We start from the raw sequence: 21,487 nt of genomic DNA, 5'->3' as shown, positions 1-21,487 counted from the left end.
ATGTGCCATTCCCCATGGCAGACCTGGCTCAGACAAAACAACAATTAGGATGATATTCTGAAAATCCTTCTCAGTTTATTGAGGGCTTTCAACAATTCTCTGTTATTATGTTTGATTGGACCTGGCAGGATAGATACATCATATTAACATGTTGCACTGAGGAAGAGGGCTATATGTGGGCAGGGGCTGGAGAGTTTGCCGATGAACTGGCAACAAGAGATAGGAAACGTTATTTGATTGGGGGTGGGGGGAGGCTGCTGTCCCAAATACCGAGTCACACTGGAATTAGCAAGAGGATAGACTAGGGATGGGAGAGGAGACCATATGATCACTTGATTAATGGAAGGAATGAAAAAAGGATTCTCTAAACCTGTAAACTTTGATAAAATTCAGGAAGTGATTCAAGGTGCTGCTGAAAATCCAGCTCTACTTCAAGGTCACTTAATAGAAGCCATCCATAAATACACAAATCTGGACCCAACCTCACCTGAGGGAACAACTATATTAAACATGCATTTTATAAGTCAGTCGGTACCTGACATCTGCTGAAAACTGAATAGAATGGCTTTAGGCCCTCATACTCCCACCCAGCGCCTACTAGAGGTAGCTACTGGAGTCTTTATTAATAGAGATGTGGCCTTAAAAGCAAGAAAAGGACCAGAGAGCTCAATTGCAGGGTAAGGTACAGGCTCAAATATTGGCTGGCGCTATTGCGGATCCCCCGCAACACCAGACTAACCAGGGCCCAAAGGAAAAGCCGGTATCAGACAAAGGAGCAGGTAGGACCCCGTGCTATGGATGTGACCAGACCCGACACTGGAACAAAGAATGTCCAAACAATGGCTCTCCCCCCAGGGCCATGTCCTGTCTGTAAAAAATAGGGACATTGGAAAAGAGACTGTCCCATCTCCAGAGAGAGGGGAAGACAGGAACTTACTCCTCCCTCCCCCACCCCTGCCCCCCCAGAGCAGGAACTGGAGGATCCAGCATGACAGGGCCCTGAGGCTGGTCCCGCTCCCTAAGACATCAAGATGACCAAGCTTATCCTCGGTGTGGAAGGTAAGCCTGTCAATTTTCTTATCCCTATAGGAGCCACTCTGTTCTTATTCAACACTCCAGCCCAACTTGTCTTTCTAGCCATAAAATCATTGGCAGAGAAGGGGAACCCAAAACATGCCTCCAGGCAATGCCTTTAACCTGTGGGTTACTCATGTTTCTCTGGTCCTTCTGTCTTGTCCCACTCCATTACTTGGATGAGATGTAATGTATAAACTGGGAAACAGGTTTGCTTTGACCTAAGAAGAGGATGGCTTGTTTTCTTTAACACCTGGAGAACTAACACCTTACCCTGATATCCCTCCTAATATCCCTGATATCCTGATATCCCTCCTAATATCCCTGATATCCTCCCTAACATCTGGAAGAAAGTAAACAAACAGGTCTGGGATGGCGATGTCCCAGGACGGTCTCGTAAAGCCCAGCCAGTGAAAGTGCCCTCGAAGGGCCCAGCCACTACACTTCAGAAAAACCAATATCCCTTAAACCCTGCAGCAAAAGCTGGGTTAAAACCACATATTGATAAGTTCCTCAAACGTGGCACTTTAAAGCCTTGTCAATCTTCTTATAACTCTCCAATTTTAAGAGTAAAAAAGCCAAATGGGAAATATCAGATGGTACAAGATTTAAGAGCTATAAACGAGGCAGTGGAGCCTATTAATCCCATAATGCCAACTCCATATCCTGTTCTCACCCAGGGCCCTGGTGATGCCAGCTGGTTTTCAGTACTTGATTGAAAAGCCACCTTCTTTGGCATCCCTCTATGTGAGGAAACACAGCCACTATTTGCCTTTGAATGAGCCTCACCTTCGAGCCCACAGGCTGCTCATTGAACTTGGACAGTCTTGACACAGGGATTTAGAGACAAGTCCTCACTTGTTTGGGGCTGCCCTTAGTAAAGACTTCCGTGATATCTCCTTGCCTCAAGAGACTATAATCCAATATGTGGATGACATTTTAATCTGTAGTTCCACAAAAGAAATGTCTGATAGTAATTATATAACTTGACTTAACTTCTTGGCAGACAGAGGCTATCGTGTCTCCCCTAAAAAGGTGCAAATATCTAAAGAGAAAGTACAATATTTGGGATATGAGCTAACACCAGGTCATCGTACCCTGTCTGCTGACAGAAAAAAAGGCTTGGACCCCCACCTACAAAAAAACAACTCTGTACTTTCCTAGACATGGCAGGTTCTTGCCACCTGTGGATTCCTGGATTTGGGCTCTTAGCCAAACCACTGTATGATTCAATTAAAGGCCCTGATGAGGAACCTTTATTTGGGACTAAAGCCCAGCAGACAGCTCTTCAAACATTAAAAGCTAAGCTTTTGTCAGCCCTGGCTTTGGCTTTACCAAATTTAGAAAAACCTTTCATTTATATGTTGCAAAAAAAAACAGGGACAATCTTTGGAAGTTCTTACCCAGAAATTAGGAAATGAAACAAGTGGGCTATTTTTCAAAATCACTTGATAATGTAATACAAGGCTGGCTTGTCTTCAAGCGGTGGCTGTGACAGCCCTCCTGGTGGAATCTTCACAGTTTACTCTAGGACAGGCCTTGATAGTCATGAGTCCACATCAGGTCCAAAGAGCCCAAGGGCCACCAATGGATGACGGGAGGCCGACTTACCAGATACCAGGCTATACTCTTAGACATAGCTGAAATAATAGCTAAAACCTGTCAAACTTGAATCCCAGCTACCCTTATGCCTGGACCTGAGCATCGTACTTCTATGTTACAACATGACTGCTCAGAGATTACGGATCTTGTTCGTTCTAGCGGACCAGATTTAAAAGATTCCCCTATTGAAAATGAGATGACAGTTGGTTTGCTGATGGCAGTCCTTTCCTGGATAAGGGAGAGAGAAAAGCTGGGTGTGCTATCATTAGCTTGATTAAGACTATTGAGGCAAAAGCCCTGCCAACAAATAACTTTGCTCAAAAGACTGAATTAATGGCACTTACCTGTGCTCTTCAACTGGTAAAAGGCCTAAAAATTAATATTTATACTGACTCCAAATATGCTTTCTTGGTGCTGCCTGCCCAATGTAGAAGGAAAGGGGATTATTATCCAGATAGGGGCCTAGAATGAGGCTGTACACCTATCTAAGGAGGTCACTGTAATTCACCTCAGAGGACACCAACAGGAAATGACTTTAGAATCTGAAGGAAATAATTTGGCAGACCATGTAGCCAAGCAGGCAGCACAAAATAAACAAATATGAAGTCTTATACCAGTCTTAACTCTAGTAAAGTCCATAACTCCAGTAGACTCAGACCAAGAAATTCACATAGCCCAGGAATGAGGATATTCAAAAAATACGCAGGACTGGCTTGTTAATGATGATGGAAACACCTACCCAAAAATAACCAATGGAAGGTAATACAGGGTTTACACCAGGTGACTTATTTGGGCAAAAGTGCTTTAGGACATTTAACTTAAAATATATTTGCTGGAATGAACTTAATAGCTACAACGAAACAGATTTGCCCATCATCCTGTATTGTTTGTGCCCAAGTAAATCTGGAAGGCACAGTCCCCTCTCCCTCACTTTTAAAACCAGTCCAAAGGCATGGAACATATCCAGGAGAGGACTGGCAGCTTGATGGCACATAAATGCTTCCTTGCAAAGGCTATAAATTCCTACTAGTGTTTGTTGATACTTCCACTGGATGGGTCAAGGCCTTTCCCTGTAAAACTGTAAGACCCACGGAAGTAACCAAAGTCTTGTTGTGAGAAATTATTTCTCGATTTGGCCTCCCACGATCTCTTCAGAGTGATAATGGCCCTTCTTTCACTGCACAAACAACCCAACAAATAGCACCAGCTTTAAAAATTAAATGTTTTCTACATTCAGCCTGTCATCCACAATGCTCTGGAAAGGTAGAAAAAGCTAATCATACTTTAAAGGGGCACCTAACTAAACTTAGTTTAGAGAGCCAGGAAAATTGGGTTACTTTCTTACCAATAGGACTTCTCAGAATGAGAACTGCTCCAAAACAACATCTAGGACTTAGCTATTTTATTATATGGAAAGCCATTGCTCACAGTGGACCTGTTATTAGATAAAGATTATAATGCTCTATTAAATTATTCACTCAAGGCTGGTTTAATTTGTAAGTTACTTATTGAATATACCGATCACATGTTCCCCAAACCTGATTTAACTATAACCGAAAGCCTACCCCATGGTAAGTTGTGGAGACATGGTTTATTTAAAAGACTGGAAGTTGCATACAGCAGGGGACTTAAATCCAAAATGGGAAGGTCCATATTGGGTCATATTAGGTACTCCCGCTGCAGTAAAATTAGAAGGACACTCTTCATGGGCTCACATATCTAGAATAAAACCTGTACCTCCCTCACAGGAAACCCGTGAGCAAACTAACATGACTTCTTACTCCTGCAACCCTGTAGAAGATCTCAAACTCCTCTTCAAAGGACGATGAAGGTCGTATATTATCTTTTTGTTCTCTGTTCACCTATCTTTAAAAAAAAAAAAAAAGATTTTATTATTTGTCAGAGAGGGAGAGAGAGCACACCAGCAGGGGGAGCAGCAGAGGGAGAGGGAAAAGCAGCCTCCCCCTGAGCAGGGAGCCTGATGTGGGGCTCAATCCCAGGACCCTGAGACCATGACCTGAGCTGAAGGCAGATGCTTAACTGACTGAGCCACCCAGGTGTCCCTCTGTTCACCTATCTTAATGGACAATTCCTTTCTACAATGGGCACAGCATTACACTGAACTACAAAATCAAACGGCTTGTTGGTTATGTGGGGTTTTGTCCGTGTCAAGTACATCTGGGTTTACCTAGTGGGTTTTTCCTTTACAAGGCACAGATTGGCACTCTCTATATACTTATACTTCAGAAATAATATATAATAATACCCTGTTTTGTGATAAATCTATCACTAATCAGAATGTTTCTTTTTGGCCGATGATCAATATGATATAGAATTTACCAGGACGTAACCAGACTTTTTTGTACCCTCAAACTATTAAAATATTAACTGACTTTACAAGCGCACAAACTTATGCCCACCAATGAGTGCGTAAGTTACAAAACCCTACTTTCCACTATACTGAGGATGGTATATATCAAATTTAGGATACATACTTATGGCTCACACCCACCATTGGACAGCTCAGTCAAAAGGCAATTTTATGCTGGGAGCAAAAAAATCATACAGATGATACCTGCGCAAATAGTACATGCCATTTAGGATGGCTATCATTAGAAACCCCTTCTCAAACCACTGTACTCAAGGCTACTGACTGGTTTGCTGCTGACTGGATAAGGTGACCTGGAATCAGTTGGCTAGCCCCAAATGGAACCCACTGGTTATGTGGAACTAACCTATGGCCCTGGCTTCCTCTAGGGTGGATAGGTCATTGCACCTTAGGTTTCACCTGGATTCACGGGCGCATTACCAAAACCAACACTACCCCAGCTAATCTTCCCAATTTAAGACAGAGATGGACATGATCTGTTTTTCATTGGTATGACCATCTGGCATCCATTTTTCATTTTTGTTCCATCTGTAGGGCTGGAAAGTGTAATTTGGCATATGGAAGCTCTTAATAAATACACCATAAAAGCACTCAATGATTCACAAAATAGCATCTCCTCACTTAATACTGAGGTCACACAAATGCTCAAAGTGGTTCTACAAAATGGAATGGCTTTAGATGTTCTAACAGCGGCACAAGGAGGTACATGTGCCATTATTAAAACAGCATGCTGTGTCTACATCCCAGATAATCATAAAAATGTCACAGGACTATTTGAAGATATGAGTATTTAAATTGAGCCTCTACAAAAATCCTTCCCTCTCTTTCAACAATTGGTTAAGTTTCTAGCTTGGAGGGGGATTATGGTCAACTATTAAGGGTCTCTTTGTTGGACTTCTCATTCTTATAGCCATTTTAATTCTAACACATTGTCTTCAGTATTTTTTCATGTGGTGCCAAGACTCCCTCACTACAGTAACTGCAAATCGACAGATGCTCCTTTTTACTCAGGGAGATTCATATACGCTGTCTACCTTGGATTCAACTGCCTCTGCCTTTCATAACTCTTACATCCGCAACTGACCAATGTTGACCCATACGTAGGGATATCTCTATGCCCCTATTCAGCAGGAAGAAGTTACAAAAGGTAAGACCTTTTGCCCTCAACAACCTTAAAGAGTCAAAACTGTTCAGGGGGGAAAATGATAAGGAAAACAAAGCAAGAAAAATGTAACTTAAATTAAATCCCCTTACACTTTGCATTCAGCACACTGATAGATAACCTGACACTCTCAGAGCCTGACATTCCTCAAGGAATCATGGCTGCCTGAATGCCTCCATGTTTATGTTTTATTAAAGACTAAAAGCAACCTTGACAGTAGCTAAATCTTCAAGGTCCTGTAAGACCTTGCTCTCAGCATACAGAAATTCCTTAAAAACTTAATGTTATCTCTCCCCACTTAAAAGTATATAGTCAGACACTCCTCACACTCACAGATGCAGCTCTTTCTGCCTACGGGTCTTTGTCCTTGTGATATAATAAAATCACCTTTTTGTACTAAAACGTCTCAAGAATTCTTTCCTGGTCATTCGCTACTGGACCCAAACTTCAAATCACATCGTGCCTATCGATCTAAAGCCTGGCTTAGATTCCGGTTCAGTTTGGGGGCTGGAGGAGGGAACGAGAAGACTTCACAGGTGGTGCCGTACACCTGACATTGCAGCACATCGGGAGGCTTACGATGTCTGGTTGTCTCATTCCTAACGATGTGAAGATCGATTGCTGGGTTCAATGGGTTCTCTCTTCATAATCAATTTCTCCATCAACATCTCACCACATGGTTTCACCATACATTGCTGACCACTGTCTGAAGAAGTTATTTTATTAGGTAGTTGCAAAATAGTAATTTTCCTAATTCTAACATTCCTTCTTTAGCCGAGATTCTTTTGAACAGAACTATCACTATTCACTAGAGCTACTGACTATGCACAAATAGAATTATCAGAAAGGAAAAATACATGTTTGTTATTTCCTCTTACAAATTTTCAGAAGATCCAATGCTTTTGTTTTTTTTTTTTTGAGTATCATTATGAATTTGTGACTTTTGTATAACATGTTTAAATGTTACAATCTTTCATACCAATATTGAGTTTGTCCCATCTTAGGCTAATGGAAGCACCTTCAAATTGGAATTCATGTCCTTTTGATGTGGTCACATTCATTTTTAATAATGTCCTTGTTTTCTTGTACAAGACATTCCCAGGCTCACCTTGTTTATATACTGTCCCAAACTTGGAATCAGCCACTTCTCCAAAGAACCCTGGTTTCTGTGATGGGAAATAGTATTTAGAAACCATAATCTAGATGCTAGAAGTACTCATTGCTAGTCAGTCATCATTGTTTCTAGACATTTTTGGTGGACAGAGCTAGAAAATACAACTTTTTTAAAAGTGCAAAAAGCATGAGTTCACACTAGTATTTCTAATTAAAATTTAAGATTGCAGAGTTTGATTCCACAACCAAAGAATCTGAAATCTAATTGCTTTAATCTGTCCTTAGATCTATTTCATACATATAGCAGCAATGAGACTAGTAAATAAAAGTTTAAGATTTTGTTACAGTTCTTTTTTAGAGTATATCCTAATGAAGATACAAATTCAAAATACCTTTTGGAAGATTGGGTATCTCTGTCACCAACTTCATAGTTATTTTCATTCATTTCAGTTTGTTTTCAAGTTAGCTGTCCTCTAGTGATGTCACTTAGGTTGTTCCTTTTTTCCATTTTGCTGCTACAAACCATACCATAGTGAAATTTTTAAAAAATATATTTATTTTTTTAGAGAGAGAGAAAGAGTGGGAGGAGGGGCAGAGGGAATGGGAGAGAAACTCCCAAGCAGACTTCCCGCTGAGCACAGAGCCTAACATGGACGCTGAGATCAGGACCTGACCCAAAATCAAGAGAATTTTCACTATAGTTTTCTAAAAGTGAGACTACTGGGTTGTATGACTGTATATGCCTACGTAATTTTGCTGGATAGTGTCAAAATCTTTTCTATAAAGTTTATATCATTTGGCATTCCCTCCATCAATGTACCACAGGAACCAGCTGGGTAATAAAAAGAAGAGGCTGGGATTATTAGAACCTAGAATCGTGCGGACTGAGGACAGGGTCCTGCTCAGCCACTGTTTAATACCTCAGGAGCTAGGAAAGGGCTTCTAGGAGTCAGAACGCAGATCTCAAAGACGGCTTGTGGCAGACAGCTGAGACACCTCAGGAGCCTGAAGGAGGCTCCCTGAGGAGGTAGGCCTGAGGCCAGTGAGGGGCACAGCCCAAGTAGTGCTGGTACCTCCATGGGGGCAGAATGAGGCCGGTTCTAGGAATGCTAAACCGACTGGTGACAAACTAACTGGTGCTCCCCCCGAGGAAATCTTCATTGCTGAGGGGATGCTGATTAGGAAAAACAAGCAAACAAGAAGGAGCAAGTCCTTTGTCGCTCTTTCTGATTCTGTCTCTTTCTATCACCCCTTGTTGACAGAAGCTTTAAAAGTCATCTAGCAAAGAAAAACAAATATGATTTGTAGAGTTCCAGCATCATATAGCAAATTGTAGAGAGGTGGACTTAGAGGTTAGAGACAAGGGCTGACACATACTAGAAAGTGGAATTTATTCCATGAAAGTAAGAATGTTTCAGCATCAACAAATTAGTAAACATAGTTTGTTACATTAATATACCCAAGGAGAATAATCCTATCCCATTATGCTATTAAGCTCTTATGTTTCAGCTTCAAATCCACAGGTCTCACTCCATTTCGTTTAAGGCCAGGCCTTTGCAAAACCACATTTTTTCCTTTGCCAGGCTCCATTTCAGTCTCTGGCAATAGAAGGAGATAGTAGCAAACTGCAAGTATGGAGGAGGAAAAAGAAATTTGCTTCTTCCTGTTTGCTTCTTGTTACTGTCAGCCTCATCACAGCAATGGGTCACCCCCCCGCCCCCCGCAGGAACAACTGACTTCAGAAGCAACGGATGGCCCCAGTCTGCAGCTTGTCCACACTCTCAGGCCAGTCTTGTCAGAGCCCTTCAGGGAAACAGCACTAACCCGTTGCACCCCATCCCTAGGGTCCTGGAACTCTTCCTCCAAGCCTTTAGGTCTCGTCCTTTCTTCTTTGCTCCTCCAGGCCCAAAGGGACCGCCCGCACTTACTTCCTCTATGACACTCCAGTGGTCCCTTTTGTCTTTTTAATTCTTGTTTAGTTCTGTACTATGTGGCTAACAATTTATAAAATAATTGTGGCTTCTATCTCTTCACTGGACCCAAACTCATACAATCTCTATCAATGCTAAAAGTCACTTGAGAAAAATTCAACACTCATTTATGATTTTTTAAAAAAGAACTCAATAAAATAATTGATAGACAATGCTTTAATGTGATTATAAATTATACATGACTAGCTCAAAACCCAGCATCTTACTTATTAGGGTAAAACCAGAGGCATTCCCATGAAAATCAGGAACAATACAAGGATACCTATTCTTCTCACTACCATTTAACATTTTACTTAAGGTAGCAGCCGTACAATTAATTAGACAAAATAAAGCAATGAGAGGTATAAGACTTGGAAGGGAAAAAAAAAAAGAGGTAAAGTTAACTTAGTTTTCAGGACATATGTCTGGAAAATACTACAAACAATGAATGTTCAGTAATTAACATACAGAAATCAGTAATCAACATATATATGCAAATAATAATTAGAAGAGAGAATCAAAGGGAAGATCCCATTGATATTACCAAGAAAAAAATAAAATACCTAGGCATAAATTTATTAAGAAATATGTAAAAGCTCTAGGAGGGAAACTTCGATACTCCCCCTAAAGTCTACAGAGTATGGTAGTGGGGCACAAACAGACACACAGATGAATACAACAGAAAATTGAGAAATTTAAGTGCACACAGAAATACAACATAAAAAAGGGTGGCATTTCAAATCGGTAGTGGAAAACATGAACCCTCTCATTAATGGGGGAGTCACTTCAAAGACGTTTGAAATTACATTTGTATCTCATATAATAGAAAAAAATCCACATGAATCAGAAATTTAAATGTAAAACAAAATGAAACCATGGGTAAATGTCTTTGTAATCTGAAAGTAGGAAAATTCTTATGGTGACCAAATTCCACCAGCAAGAAAAGGTTGATAAATTTGACTACATAAACTGAAAAAGAATTTACATAGGAAGGGAAAAAAAGAAAAATCTCATAGAAAGGAGGAAAAACAGAAATAAGCATTAGGGACAAAAATATAATACTGGAGACTAACTCTAGGAGGTCCATAGTCTCCAAGTAATAGGTGTACAGGAAAGAGAACAAAGACTGTCAGGGTGCCAAGCTCTTAATCATTGTGTTAAACTGTTCCTTTAATAAGGCCTCCATTCAACCCACATTGTTGATATTATGAATAAGTTCCGTGGGACTCTTTATTCCTACAGCAGTTCCTCAAAGTTTGGTCCTAGGACACTCTGTCCCAGAATGATCTGGAGTGTTTGTTAAAAACACTGAGTCCACCCTTTTAGTTGTCAGATATTCTTTAAGCAAGCTTTTCCATCTAGGCAGAATAGAATTTGACTTGTCATTTGAATACAGTAAACTATGTTCACTGAACTCAGAAATGAATAGGATTTATTACTTTCTACTATTAGTATAGTAAGTGTTCTTTAAAGTTATAAAAACCAAATTTTAAAGAGCCTGAAAGGTTAAGCCCCTCAGCCAAGTCATCAGATTACACAGAATGGAAATAATACAGAAACTGACATCTAACAGGTAATTCTGAAAGTATAAGAATGAAGGGGGACAGAAAACTGGCCAAGGCAGAAGGCAACTTTTAAAATCTTCTAGGTGATCAAATATATTGGATGGTTTCAAAACCAAACAAAACAAGATAGTTTGGTATGCAACAAGATAATTAATGCAAAAATATTTACAACACATTTTATTTGGTTAAAAGGTTAACAGCTTTTGCTTAGTTAAAGGCTGTTTGGTTGAAAGAAGTTTACAAAAACAGGAACATAAGTTATAGAATGACCAAAGTGATAGCTATTTTATATACATATATGTAAACATAAGAATAAATTAATACTCATGAAAAGGTGGGGAGGAAAGCCTTCATCATGCATTTCATCTTTTGAATCCTTGTTATATCCCTGTTTTGACTTGGTATGGTTTGAGAATTCAAAAAAACTAGAATCCAAAAATTCACCTCATCTTCTCATTTTCCTGCAAAGTAGAAAAAAAGGAAGATGAACAATATTCACAACTCAAAGCTGATGCTTTTGTTATGAAGCATGGAGAAGAAAACTCCTATATCATATATCTGGAATACTCTATAATAAAAGGAATTATAAAGTAAGGTTTAAGAAAAATTGACCAACTTAATATTTCACACATTATATGTTTTACTATGTATTTCCTTTTTATTATGAACTTCAGCAAACATAGAAGATTATATGAAAATGTACAACTTAGAAACAATAAATGTTGATGTACCCACAACCCAGGTTAAGAAATAAAATATTACCACACCTCAGAAGCCTCCAGTGTGCCCCTTTCTGATCACATCCCTGTCGTCCCCCAAGAAGTAACCGCTATCCTGAACTGTGTTCATCTCTTCCTTGCTTTTCTTCACAGTAAAGGTGTTTTTTTCAACACCTTTATTCACTTCCAAGTCTCTCCTTCACTGAAACATTAAAGACTCTTATTTTACAGTCTGTATCTAATTCTGCTATCAGCTGCTTCTGCTGGTACCTTGTTTCCTTGTGTATGTAGTGTTTACTGTAAGCTAACTTATTTCCCTTGGAATTTTACCTGTGGAAAATATGTTGAGGACTGAGATGGAGAGCTCTAGAAAATATTTGCATTTGCTTCTGATGGACAACAGGGGGCACTACAAGTCGTGCACTAACTAAATCCTCAACTCGAGGTTTTCTGTGACTTTAAGGTATTGTGAATTCCAACAGCAATGCAAGAGCTTGATTTTGCTTACGAATTCTCAGAAGATTTTTTTCCTCCTCAGTTCAGTACCAGAGTTATTTCCTGGGGCTTAAAAAAGCTGGTGGGAAGGTTATTTTTAGTTTGTTCTTCTACTGAGAGAGTAGCTCAACTTTATTGAAGGTGATCTACTATTAGACTTTTCATTTTAGCTAAACCCTAGGATATGCCTTCTGTCCTCAGCCGCATAAGGCTGTGAATCCAACACTTAGGTTCACCTAGTTTGGTAAATACGTCCGGGCAAAAGCCAGTCTCAGAGTCCACCTACCTCTCTGGGTTCCTGCTCTCATTCAGTCTCTGATGAGAGCTTTCTTCTTCTCTTCTAGCTAATAGATATGTTCAAGGGGGTTTTTTGTTCTGTTTTTTAATATTTTATCTAGTAATTTTATTTTATTTTTAGTTTGATCATGCACCTAGTATATCGTGTTGCAAGAAGTGGGGTTGTATTTATTCTTTACATTACGCATGTTTTTTAGATGACATACATACACATGGTCCCAAATTACAAAGGTATAAATGGTTACATTAGAGTAGGTCTTTTTCCCTCCTCTGTAGCCCTCTCCAGAGCCAATGGTACCACTGCCTTGGGTAATTAGGTAGAATTTAATTAATTCTTTTAGAAGAGCTACCTATTCTAAATACATAAAAATGCTGTAATGAAATAGTATTCTATTTTAGTTTAGATCTATTGGACACACAGATTATTCGGTAAACGGTTTAGTTGGTAAATTTTTTAAAAGCAAATATCACAATGAACATTAGTATAAATACTAAGAAAGATGAAAACCCCGCTGCCTTTTTTTCTTTTTGGATGGCATCCAGCAGATATATCACAGCTTCTGATAGACCCCCAGTGAGAAGAGATCCTGAATGAAACTGCTTGCAATGTATCATTTTAGGCATTGAGGATAGGGGTGGCAGAAGTTAACAAGAAGGTAAAACAAATATATTTTTTAAAGTCTTTATGTTTTTGTTTTTGTTTTTTTTTAAGATTTTATTTATTTATTCGACAGAGATAGAGACAGCCAGCGAGAGAGGGAACACAAGCAGGGGGAGTGGGAGAGGAAGAAGCAGGCTCATAGCGGAGGAGCCTGACGTCGGGCTCGATCCCATAACGCCGGGATCACGCCCTGAGCCGAAGGCAGACGCTTAACCGCTGTGCCACCCAGGCGCCCCTAAAGTCTTTATGTTTTAAGTCCCAAAGCACTGACTATGACAAAGGGGGACATTTTAATCATTAAAGTACTAATCCACAATGAATACATGGCAATATATATAGTATGAATATTACTATAGTAATCATGAATATTACTATATGAGCATATAGTAATTATGATATTTATGTACCAAATAGCAAAACAACTACCTTTATGAAGCAAAAACTATAGGAGATGCATGGAGAGAGATACGAACACAATAATAGGAGATTTTAATATACAACACTCCCAGTGCAAGACAGATGAGGTTGGCAAAAAAATAAGGAGATAGAAGATCTTTGGTCTTCCTTTAGGATGTAGGGGTAAAGCTTATGAATATATACCAAACTCTGTATACTCTGATAAAAGAGGTTACATATTCTTCTCAAATACTCACAGCATAGTTACAAAAGCAAATCCAACAGCACATTATGAAAAACACATACCATGACCAAGTGAGATTTATTCCAGGAGTGCAAGTTTGGTTCAATATTAGAAAACCTATTATCATATACCATGTTAATAAATCTAAGGAAATAAAGCATATAATTTTTTCATGGATACTGAAAAAGTCCTTGACATAATGCAACACTCATCTGTGATTAAAACACTCAACAGACATTGGGGGACCTTTTCTTAGTATTATAAATTGCATATACTTACTTTAATACTAAAGCCATGGGAGACAACAGAGGTATTTCCATTCAAGTCAGGAACGAGGCAAGAATGCCCACTATTCCTGTTAACATGTGAAACTATACTTGAGGTATTAGCCAATGCCATAAAACAAGAGAAATCAATCAGAGGCATATGAATAGGTAAAGAAATAAAACTAACTCTATTTTAGATGGTATCATGGTATTCCTCCTCCATTTTTACTTGAATCAATGAGATAGATAATAAAAGAAATTTACTCAAGTAGCAAGTTATAAACTTACACAGAATTCAACACTTTCATACTCACAAAGAATAAATACTGAGCATGATTTACATGTCCAAGTTACACGTGCATTTATAGTAGCAACCAAGAAGACTAAATACCTACGAATCAATTTAACAAAAAATGTGTAAAACCTGTTTGAGGAAAATTTTAAAACACTTCTAAAAATTGCAAAAGACTTAAATAAATGCAAAGATATCTCCTGTTCTTACACAGCACAACTCAATACAAAGATGTCAGTTCTCCCTAAAGTACAAATCCAATGCAATCCCCCCAAAATACTAGGTAGATCGGTGGTTTTTAACTCAAAGCAATTTTGCCTCCTGTGTGACATTTTGCAACATTTAGAGGTATTTTTGATTCTTTTAAGTGGATGGGTGCTACTGACATTTACTGGGTGGAGGGCAGGGATACTGCAAAATATCTTCCAGTGCACAGAATGGCCTGCCACAACAAAGAAATATCTAGCTCAAAATGTCAATAGTGCTGAGTTTGAGAAACCCTGAGCTTGCCAAGTAAATACTAAAGTTCATATTTAAAAATAAGCATGCAATAACACCCAAGGAAACAATGAAAAAGAAAAACTATGAGAAGGCAGTAGCCTTACCAGACATTAAAACATCATATACAGCCTCTAAACTAGACAGGTAGATCACTGCACTGGAATAAAAAGTCCAGCATTAGACGCACCTCCACTAAATACATACAGAAATTTAGAATATGACATGGTTGGCATCTTAAAATCTTTGGGATAAAGATGCATTTGTAAATAAATGAATGGTGCAAATACAGATGGGTAGCCTTTGGAAGACATACAAAATTAGACCCATATCTTAGACCTCACACTAAAAAAAATTCTAAATGGTCTAGGGATTTATAAGACTATAAAAATACTAAAAAAATATGAACTCCTCTTTAACCATGGTATAGGGAAAGACCTTCTAACTATGACTCAAAATTCAAAGAGAATGAAAGAAAAGACTGACAAATTTAACTACATAAAAATAAAAAGAATTAAAAAAACAAAGTCAAAAAAACAATTGATAAACTCAAGAAAATGCTGGCTACATATACTACAAGGGCTAATATCCCTACTACATGAAGAATTCTTTATAACTGAGGGACAAAAAGACCAGAAATCCAATGAAAAAATTGAAGAAAGATATGAACAGACTAAAAAATGGTATAATGACTCCCAAGCATGAGGAAAGCATTTAAATTCACTTACAGAGAAATGCAAGTAAAACAACACCGATATACTGTTGCTCACTCACCAGAGTGGCAAAAATTTTTAAATATGACAACATATTCTTGTTAATTATAATGTAGGTAAATGGTGCCACGCTCTGCTGGTGGGCATGCAAATTTTACGAGCCTCTGAAGGGAGGTGTGGCAAGACCTAACAGAACTACATATGTGCTTACTTTTCACCCCTGTAATCCCCTTTAAGGAATTTACCCTGAAGATACACTTCCAAAAATATGAAAAGATATATACACAAGATTATTCAATGTAGTTATTATTTATAATAGCAAAATATCAGAAACAACCTAAATGTGCACATATAGGAATATGACTAAATAAGTATAGTACATCTATACACAATTAAGTTTCTTTTTTTTTAAAGATTTTATTTATTTATTTGACAGAGATAGAGACAGCCAGCAAGAGAGGGAACACAAGCAGGGGGAGTGGGAGAGGAAGAAGCAGGCTCACAGCAGAGGAGCCTGATGTGGGGCTCGATCCCATAACGCCGGGATCACGCCCTGAGCCGAAGGCAGACGCTTAACCGCTGTGCCACCCAGGCGCCCCTATATACAATTAAGTATTATCCAGCTATTAAAAAAAAAAAAGGAGGAAAATCTTTACAAATTGATACGGATTTCCAGAATACACTGTTAAACGAAAGTAAACAAAGCCCAACAGAACACCTATGGTATGCTGCCTTTATGTAAAAGAGGCATTTATGTATCTGCTTCTTTATGCTAAAGAAATACAGGAAGGATAAGCCAGAAACTAAAGAAATTGGTTATCCCCAAGAGGTAGGTGAAAATAGGATAGAAAGAGGGGATAATGGGAATGGTATAGCTGAAATAAAAGCAGTTGCCATTCTCTGCATATACCATTTTGTATAGCTTTGATTTGTATAATCCAAATGTTTCACATACCTCAAAGTAAACAAAAAAACCTACCAAGATATAGAAGGAGAAAAAAGAAGACAAACAATAAAAAATGTACCTAAATGAATTACAAATGAATAACATAACTACTGTGGAAGGGGGCTAGTAAAGAAAGAACTAACCTAAGACAAAAAGAACCATATCTAAATGTTATAATCTAGTGATAGTAAGTATGCTTCTCACAGGGATAGGAGTTAACAATTCTGAAGCTACTTTATGTGTATGCTAGAAATGAACAAATAAGTTAATATATTACAGATAATGAGAGCCAGGCTTCTCAGTGATGAAGAAATTATGAATAAACAAAGCGAAAATGAACCCTGTGGTGCTGAACTGCAATCAGAGGTTATCAATATAAAAACTCATGGTTTTTTACTTTATATACAGATAGAGAAATATAAAAGTGTGTGTATGCGTGGATTAGTATGCATACGTATGTCTCCTAGCTCTGTCTGCTGAGAGGGCCTAACAGCAATGCCCCCTGTGGTGGCCAGACCCTAAGGAGGATCCCTCCCACCACACTCATGATGATGTTCATGCCCTTGTGTAACTGCCTCTTTAAGGAACTGTGACTTGCACCTAACCAATAGACTATGGCAAAGATGTTGGAATGTCTAACTTCTAAGACTGCATTTCATTTTGATACTCTTATCTGCTAAAGGATTTGCCCTAGAGACTCTGCAGCTAGCTTTGAAATAAGTAGCTATTTTGGGAGGCCCATTTGTCAAGGAGCTGAGAGTGGCCGCTAGGAGTTGAGAACAGCCTTTACCCAACAGCAAGAAACTCGGGCCCTCAATCCTATACCTACAAGGAAATAAATTTGCCAACAATCTGCATGACCTTGAGAGCAGATTCTCCCACAGGAGGGCCTCCAGATGAAAACCATCTTTTTTTTTTTAAAAAAGATTTTATTTTATTTTTATCTGACAGAGATAGAGACAGCCAGTGAGAGAGGGAACACAAGCAGGGGGAGTGGGAGAGGAAGAAGCAGGCTCACAGCGGAGGAGCCTGATGTGGGGCGATCCCATAACGCCGGGATCACGCCCTGAGCCGAAGGCAGACGCTCAACCGCTGTGCCACCCAGGCGCCCCCAGATGAAAACCATCTTGGACCACATCTCAATTACAGCTTTGTGAGACACTAAGTAGAGCACTTAATTCAGTGTTCTAGTCCAGATTCCTGGCCCACAGAAACAGAGAGATAAGAAATGGATGCTGTTTTAGGCTACTAGTTTTATGGTAACACTGCTGTGCAGCTAGAACTAACTAATAAAATATCATATACATAGCAGAAATACCTAGTGCCCAGATCTTGACTTCTAAACAAAATTCCTCAAAAGTACCTGATTTGGGGGTTAGGGCAGGAAAAACACTAAGATAAGCCTAGAACATCTTGTGCCAGAAAGTAAGGAAGTGCTCAAAATATGATGAGGTCTTGTTGAAAAAACACAGAAGGAGACCACCCTGAAGGAACCCTAATAGCCACGCTGGAATAATCTGAACAATACGATAACTATTGGTAGTATTACATTTTCACTTACAGAATAAGTATCCATAAGTCTATACTGCTATAAATACATACATACATACATACATAAATGTTCTCATTAAGGACAGCTCTTCCTTACAGAATTCCAATAAATGTAGAAGGAAAGAGGGAAACAGAAAACCATTATTAGGCAGAAATATAACTGCTGCAGGCAAGGTCCATCAATGGATGCTAAAATTAGTGGGCGAAAGTGTGAGGAAAACTAGGATGCACAGAGGCAAAGCATCTCCCCCAGTGTTCAGTAACTATAAAGGAAAAGACAGTAATTTATAGTGAAAAAAACCCAGCAGACACCACCTCCATCAAGTGATCAAAGTTAACATTACCGAGACATACTGACATGATAAACCCCTTCAAACGATGCAATGAGAAGGGCACACCATTTCTGCAGAATTCTTGCCAAAAACGCTTAACTGGCATTGTAATCACGAGAAAACATCAGACAAACCAAACTGAGGGACATTCTACAAAGTAACTGACCAATAGTCTTCAAAAGTGTCAACGTCATAAAAGGAAGGAATGAGGAACTGTCATAGGCTGGAGGAGGCTAAGGAGAAACAAGGTAGGATCCTGGATAGGATTCTAAAACAGCAAACGATGTTAATGGACAGCTATAGTTTAGTTGACAGTACTGTACCAATGCTAATTTTCTAATTTTGATCATTGTACTGTGGATAAGGTGTTAAAGTTAGGGAAAGCTAGGGAAGGAAACTTTGTGCTATTTTTATAACTCTGATAAGTCTAAAATTAGTTTAAAATAAGAAAGTTAAACTTGCAACTCAATAAAAAAAGATAACCCTATTGAAAAAAGGGGAAAAGATGTGAACAGACTTTCCTTTTTTTCTTTTTCTTTTTCAGTAGGTTCCCTGCCAGCATGAAGCCAATGCAGGACTTGAATTTACGACCCTGAGATCATGACCTGAGCTAAGATCAAGAGAATCATTATATGATCTCACTCATATGTGGAATTTAGGAAACAAAACATTTAGGATCTTAGGGGAAGGGAGGGAAAAATAAAACAAGATGAAATCAGAGAGGGAGACAAACCATAGGAGACTCTTAATCACAGGAAACAAACTGAGGGTTGCTGGAAGGGAGAGGGGTGGGAGAATGGGGTAACTGGGTGATGGACATGAAGGAGGGCAAGTGATGTAATGAGCACTGGGCATATAAGACTGATGAATCACTAAACTCTACCTCTGAAATTAATAATATACTTTATGTTAATTAATTATATTTAATTTTTAAAAACCCAAATAAAAAGAAATCAAGTGGAGGAAAAAAGAAGAGCAAGGAAATAACTTTTCTACGATTATAACTTCGGATGCGCTTCATCTTAAATTGTGCTTGATACTCAATCTACAGTACTTGGAATAATTGCATTTTTAATTTTTCCCTCGGTCAAAAATGATATTAAGGTGTTGTGGCCCTTTTATATAACCCAACAATTTTCTGTAATGTGAATAATTTCACCCTCTAATTTATTCGTGTTCAGTGTAGATGGTTGAGTATTCATTATGTTTAACAATATAAAAAGCTAATCCACGTGGTAGATACTACAGCTCTAGAGGAAAAACAGAGTGGGACACCCAACTGACTGAGCCACCCAGGCGTCCCTGAATAGACTTTTCGTTAACAAAGATACACAAATGGCCAATACGCACATGAAAAGATGCTCAATATCATCAGTCATCAGAGAAATACAAATCAAAACCTTACTATGATACTACTTTACACACACTACTATGGTTAGAATCATCAAAAAGCCAAATGATAAGTGTGTTGGCAAAGAAATGGAGAAGCCAGAACCCTCATACATCATTGGTGGTAATGTAAAATGGTGCAGCAGCTTTGGAAAATAGTCCAGCAGTTCCTCAATTGATTAAACAGAGTCACCATATGACCCAGGAATTCCACAAGTAGGCATATACCCAAGAGAAAAGAAAACATATGTAGACACAAAGACTTGCAAATAATATTTATAGCAGCATTACTCATAATAACCAAAAGATGGAAACAACCAAACGTCCCTCAACAGACAAGTGGATAAACAAAATGTGGTATTATCTATAGGATAGAATATTACTCAGTCCTAAAAAGAAATGAATACTGATACATACTGTGACACAAGATAAACCCGGAAACATTATGCTAAGTTCAAGAAGCCAGTCACAAAGACCACATATTACATGAATCCATTCATATGAAATATCTAGAACAGGGAAATCTATTGATATAGGAAGTAGGTGAATGGTTGTCTAGGGCTAGGGGTGGGGTGGGGGGTATGGGAATGATAGATAAAGGGCATGGGGTTTCTTTTTGAGGTGCAGAAATGTTCTCAAATTGATTGTGGTGATGGTACGCACATCTGTAAATATACTAAAAACACACTGAATTGTACATTTTAAATGATGATATGTATGGTATGTGAATTATAGCCTGACTGGGTCCTTTATTTCACTTTTGTTTCTCTTTCACCCTCCCTTGCATTGCTATAATGTGTTGGTTATTGGTTGTTTTTTTTTTTTAAGACTTTATTTTTTTAGAGCAGTTTAAGGTTTACAATAATATTGAGAGGAAGGTAAAGATTCCCATTTGCCCTCTGCCCTTACCTATGCATAGCCGTCCCCACTGTCAACCATACTCACAAGCATTGTATATACTTTATCAAGGATGAATCTACACTAACACATCATAATCAGTTGAAGCCTATAGTTTATCTTCAGGTTCCCTCTTGGTGTTATACATTCTAAGGGTCTGGACAAATGTATAATGACAGGTATCTATCATTATAGTATCATACAGAGTATTTTCACTGCCCCCAAAATCCTGTGTTCATCCGTCTCCCCTGCCTCCTCCCTGACAACCACTGATCTTTTCACTGGCTTCATAACTTTGTCTCTTCCAGAATGTCATATAGTTGAATTATACAGTAAGTAGCCTTCTCAGATTGGCTTCTTTCACTTCGTAAAATGCATTTATGGCTCTTCCTTGTCTTTTCATGGCTTGATACCTCATTTCTTTTTAGCATTGAGTAATACTCCACAGTCTAGATATACCATAGTTTGTTTCTCCATTCACCTACTGAAGGACATCTTGGTTACTTCCTAGTTTGGCAATGTATAAAGCTGCCATAAATATCCATGTGCAGATTTTTGTGTGGACATAAGTTTTCAACCCCTTTGGGTAAATACCAAGGAGTGTGACTGCTAGATCACACAGTAAGAGTATACGTTAAGTTTTCTAAGAAACCACCAAGCTGTCTTGCAAAATGGCTGTACTGTACCCTTCAGCTTTCCCACTATACCTGTTATTGCTTCAAAATACCAGTCAGAACCATCAACGCCTTTCATTTTATAAAAGAAGCAAATACTGAAACAATGCAAACAATGCAAAGGATGAGAAAATTTAAGGGTAGTTTTCTCTCTTTTTGAAAATACGATCCCAAATATGATCGGGTTCTGCAAAACAGACTACTTCATTTATCCTTTTAAAAAAGTAAGATTTTCCATAAAA

General features: G+C 38.5%; 1 protein-coding gene and 1 long non-coding RNA gene across 4 annotated transcripts in view; both read right to left on the bottom strand.

Moving 5' to 3' along the window:
• Nucleotides 1–4,630: 4,630 nt before the first annotated feature.
• Nucleotides 4,631–7,951, bottom strand: LOC117801119. The gene is made up of 3 exons (XR_004623557.1): nt 7,733–7,951; nt 7,336–7,393; nt 4,631–6,933 (listed from the first exon to the last, which is right to left on the bottom strand). It is a non-coding gene; the product is annotated as an uncharacterized LOC117801119 (long non-coding RNA).
• Nucleotides 7,952–7,999: 48 nt separating this feature from the next.
• The window catches only part of SGO2 (shugoshin 2), a 62,718-nt gene continuing 49,230 nt past the window's right edge, over nt 8,000–21,487 (bottom strand). Inside the window, exon 8 of one of the 3 annotated variants that reach the window (XM_034654924.1) lies at nt 8,000–11,336. In XM_034654924.1, the coding sequence (XP_034510815.1) occupies nt 11,321–11,336 (16 nt within the window). In that variant the 3' untranslated portion in view covers nt 8,000–11,320. The remainder of the gene's footprint in view (nt 11,337–21,487) is intronic. The other 2 variants (XM_034654923.1, XM_011220510.3) reach the window with 2 other exon arrangements.

Source organism: Ailuropoda melanoleuca, chromosome 2, assembly GCF_002007445.2.
Source record: "Ailuropoda melanoleuca isolate Jingjing chromosome 2, ASM200744v2, whole genome shotgun sequence".
NCBI lineage: Eukaryota > Metazoa > Chordata > Mammalia > Carnivora > Ursidae > Ailuropoda > Ailuropoda melanoleuca.
Note: the sequence above shows the minus strand (reverse complement) of the source record. Positions and strands in the feature narration are given on the sequence as shown.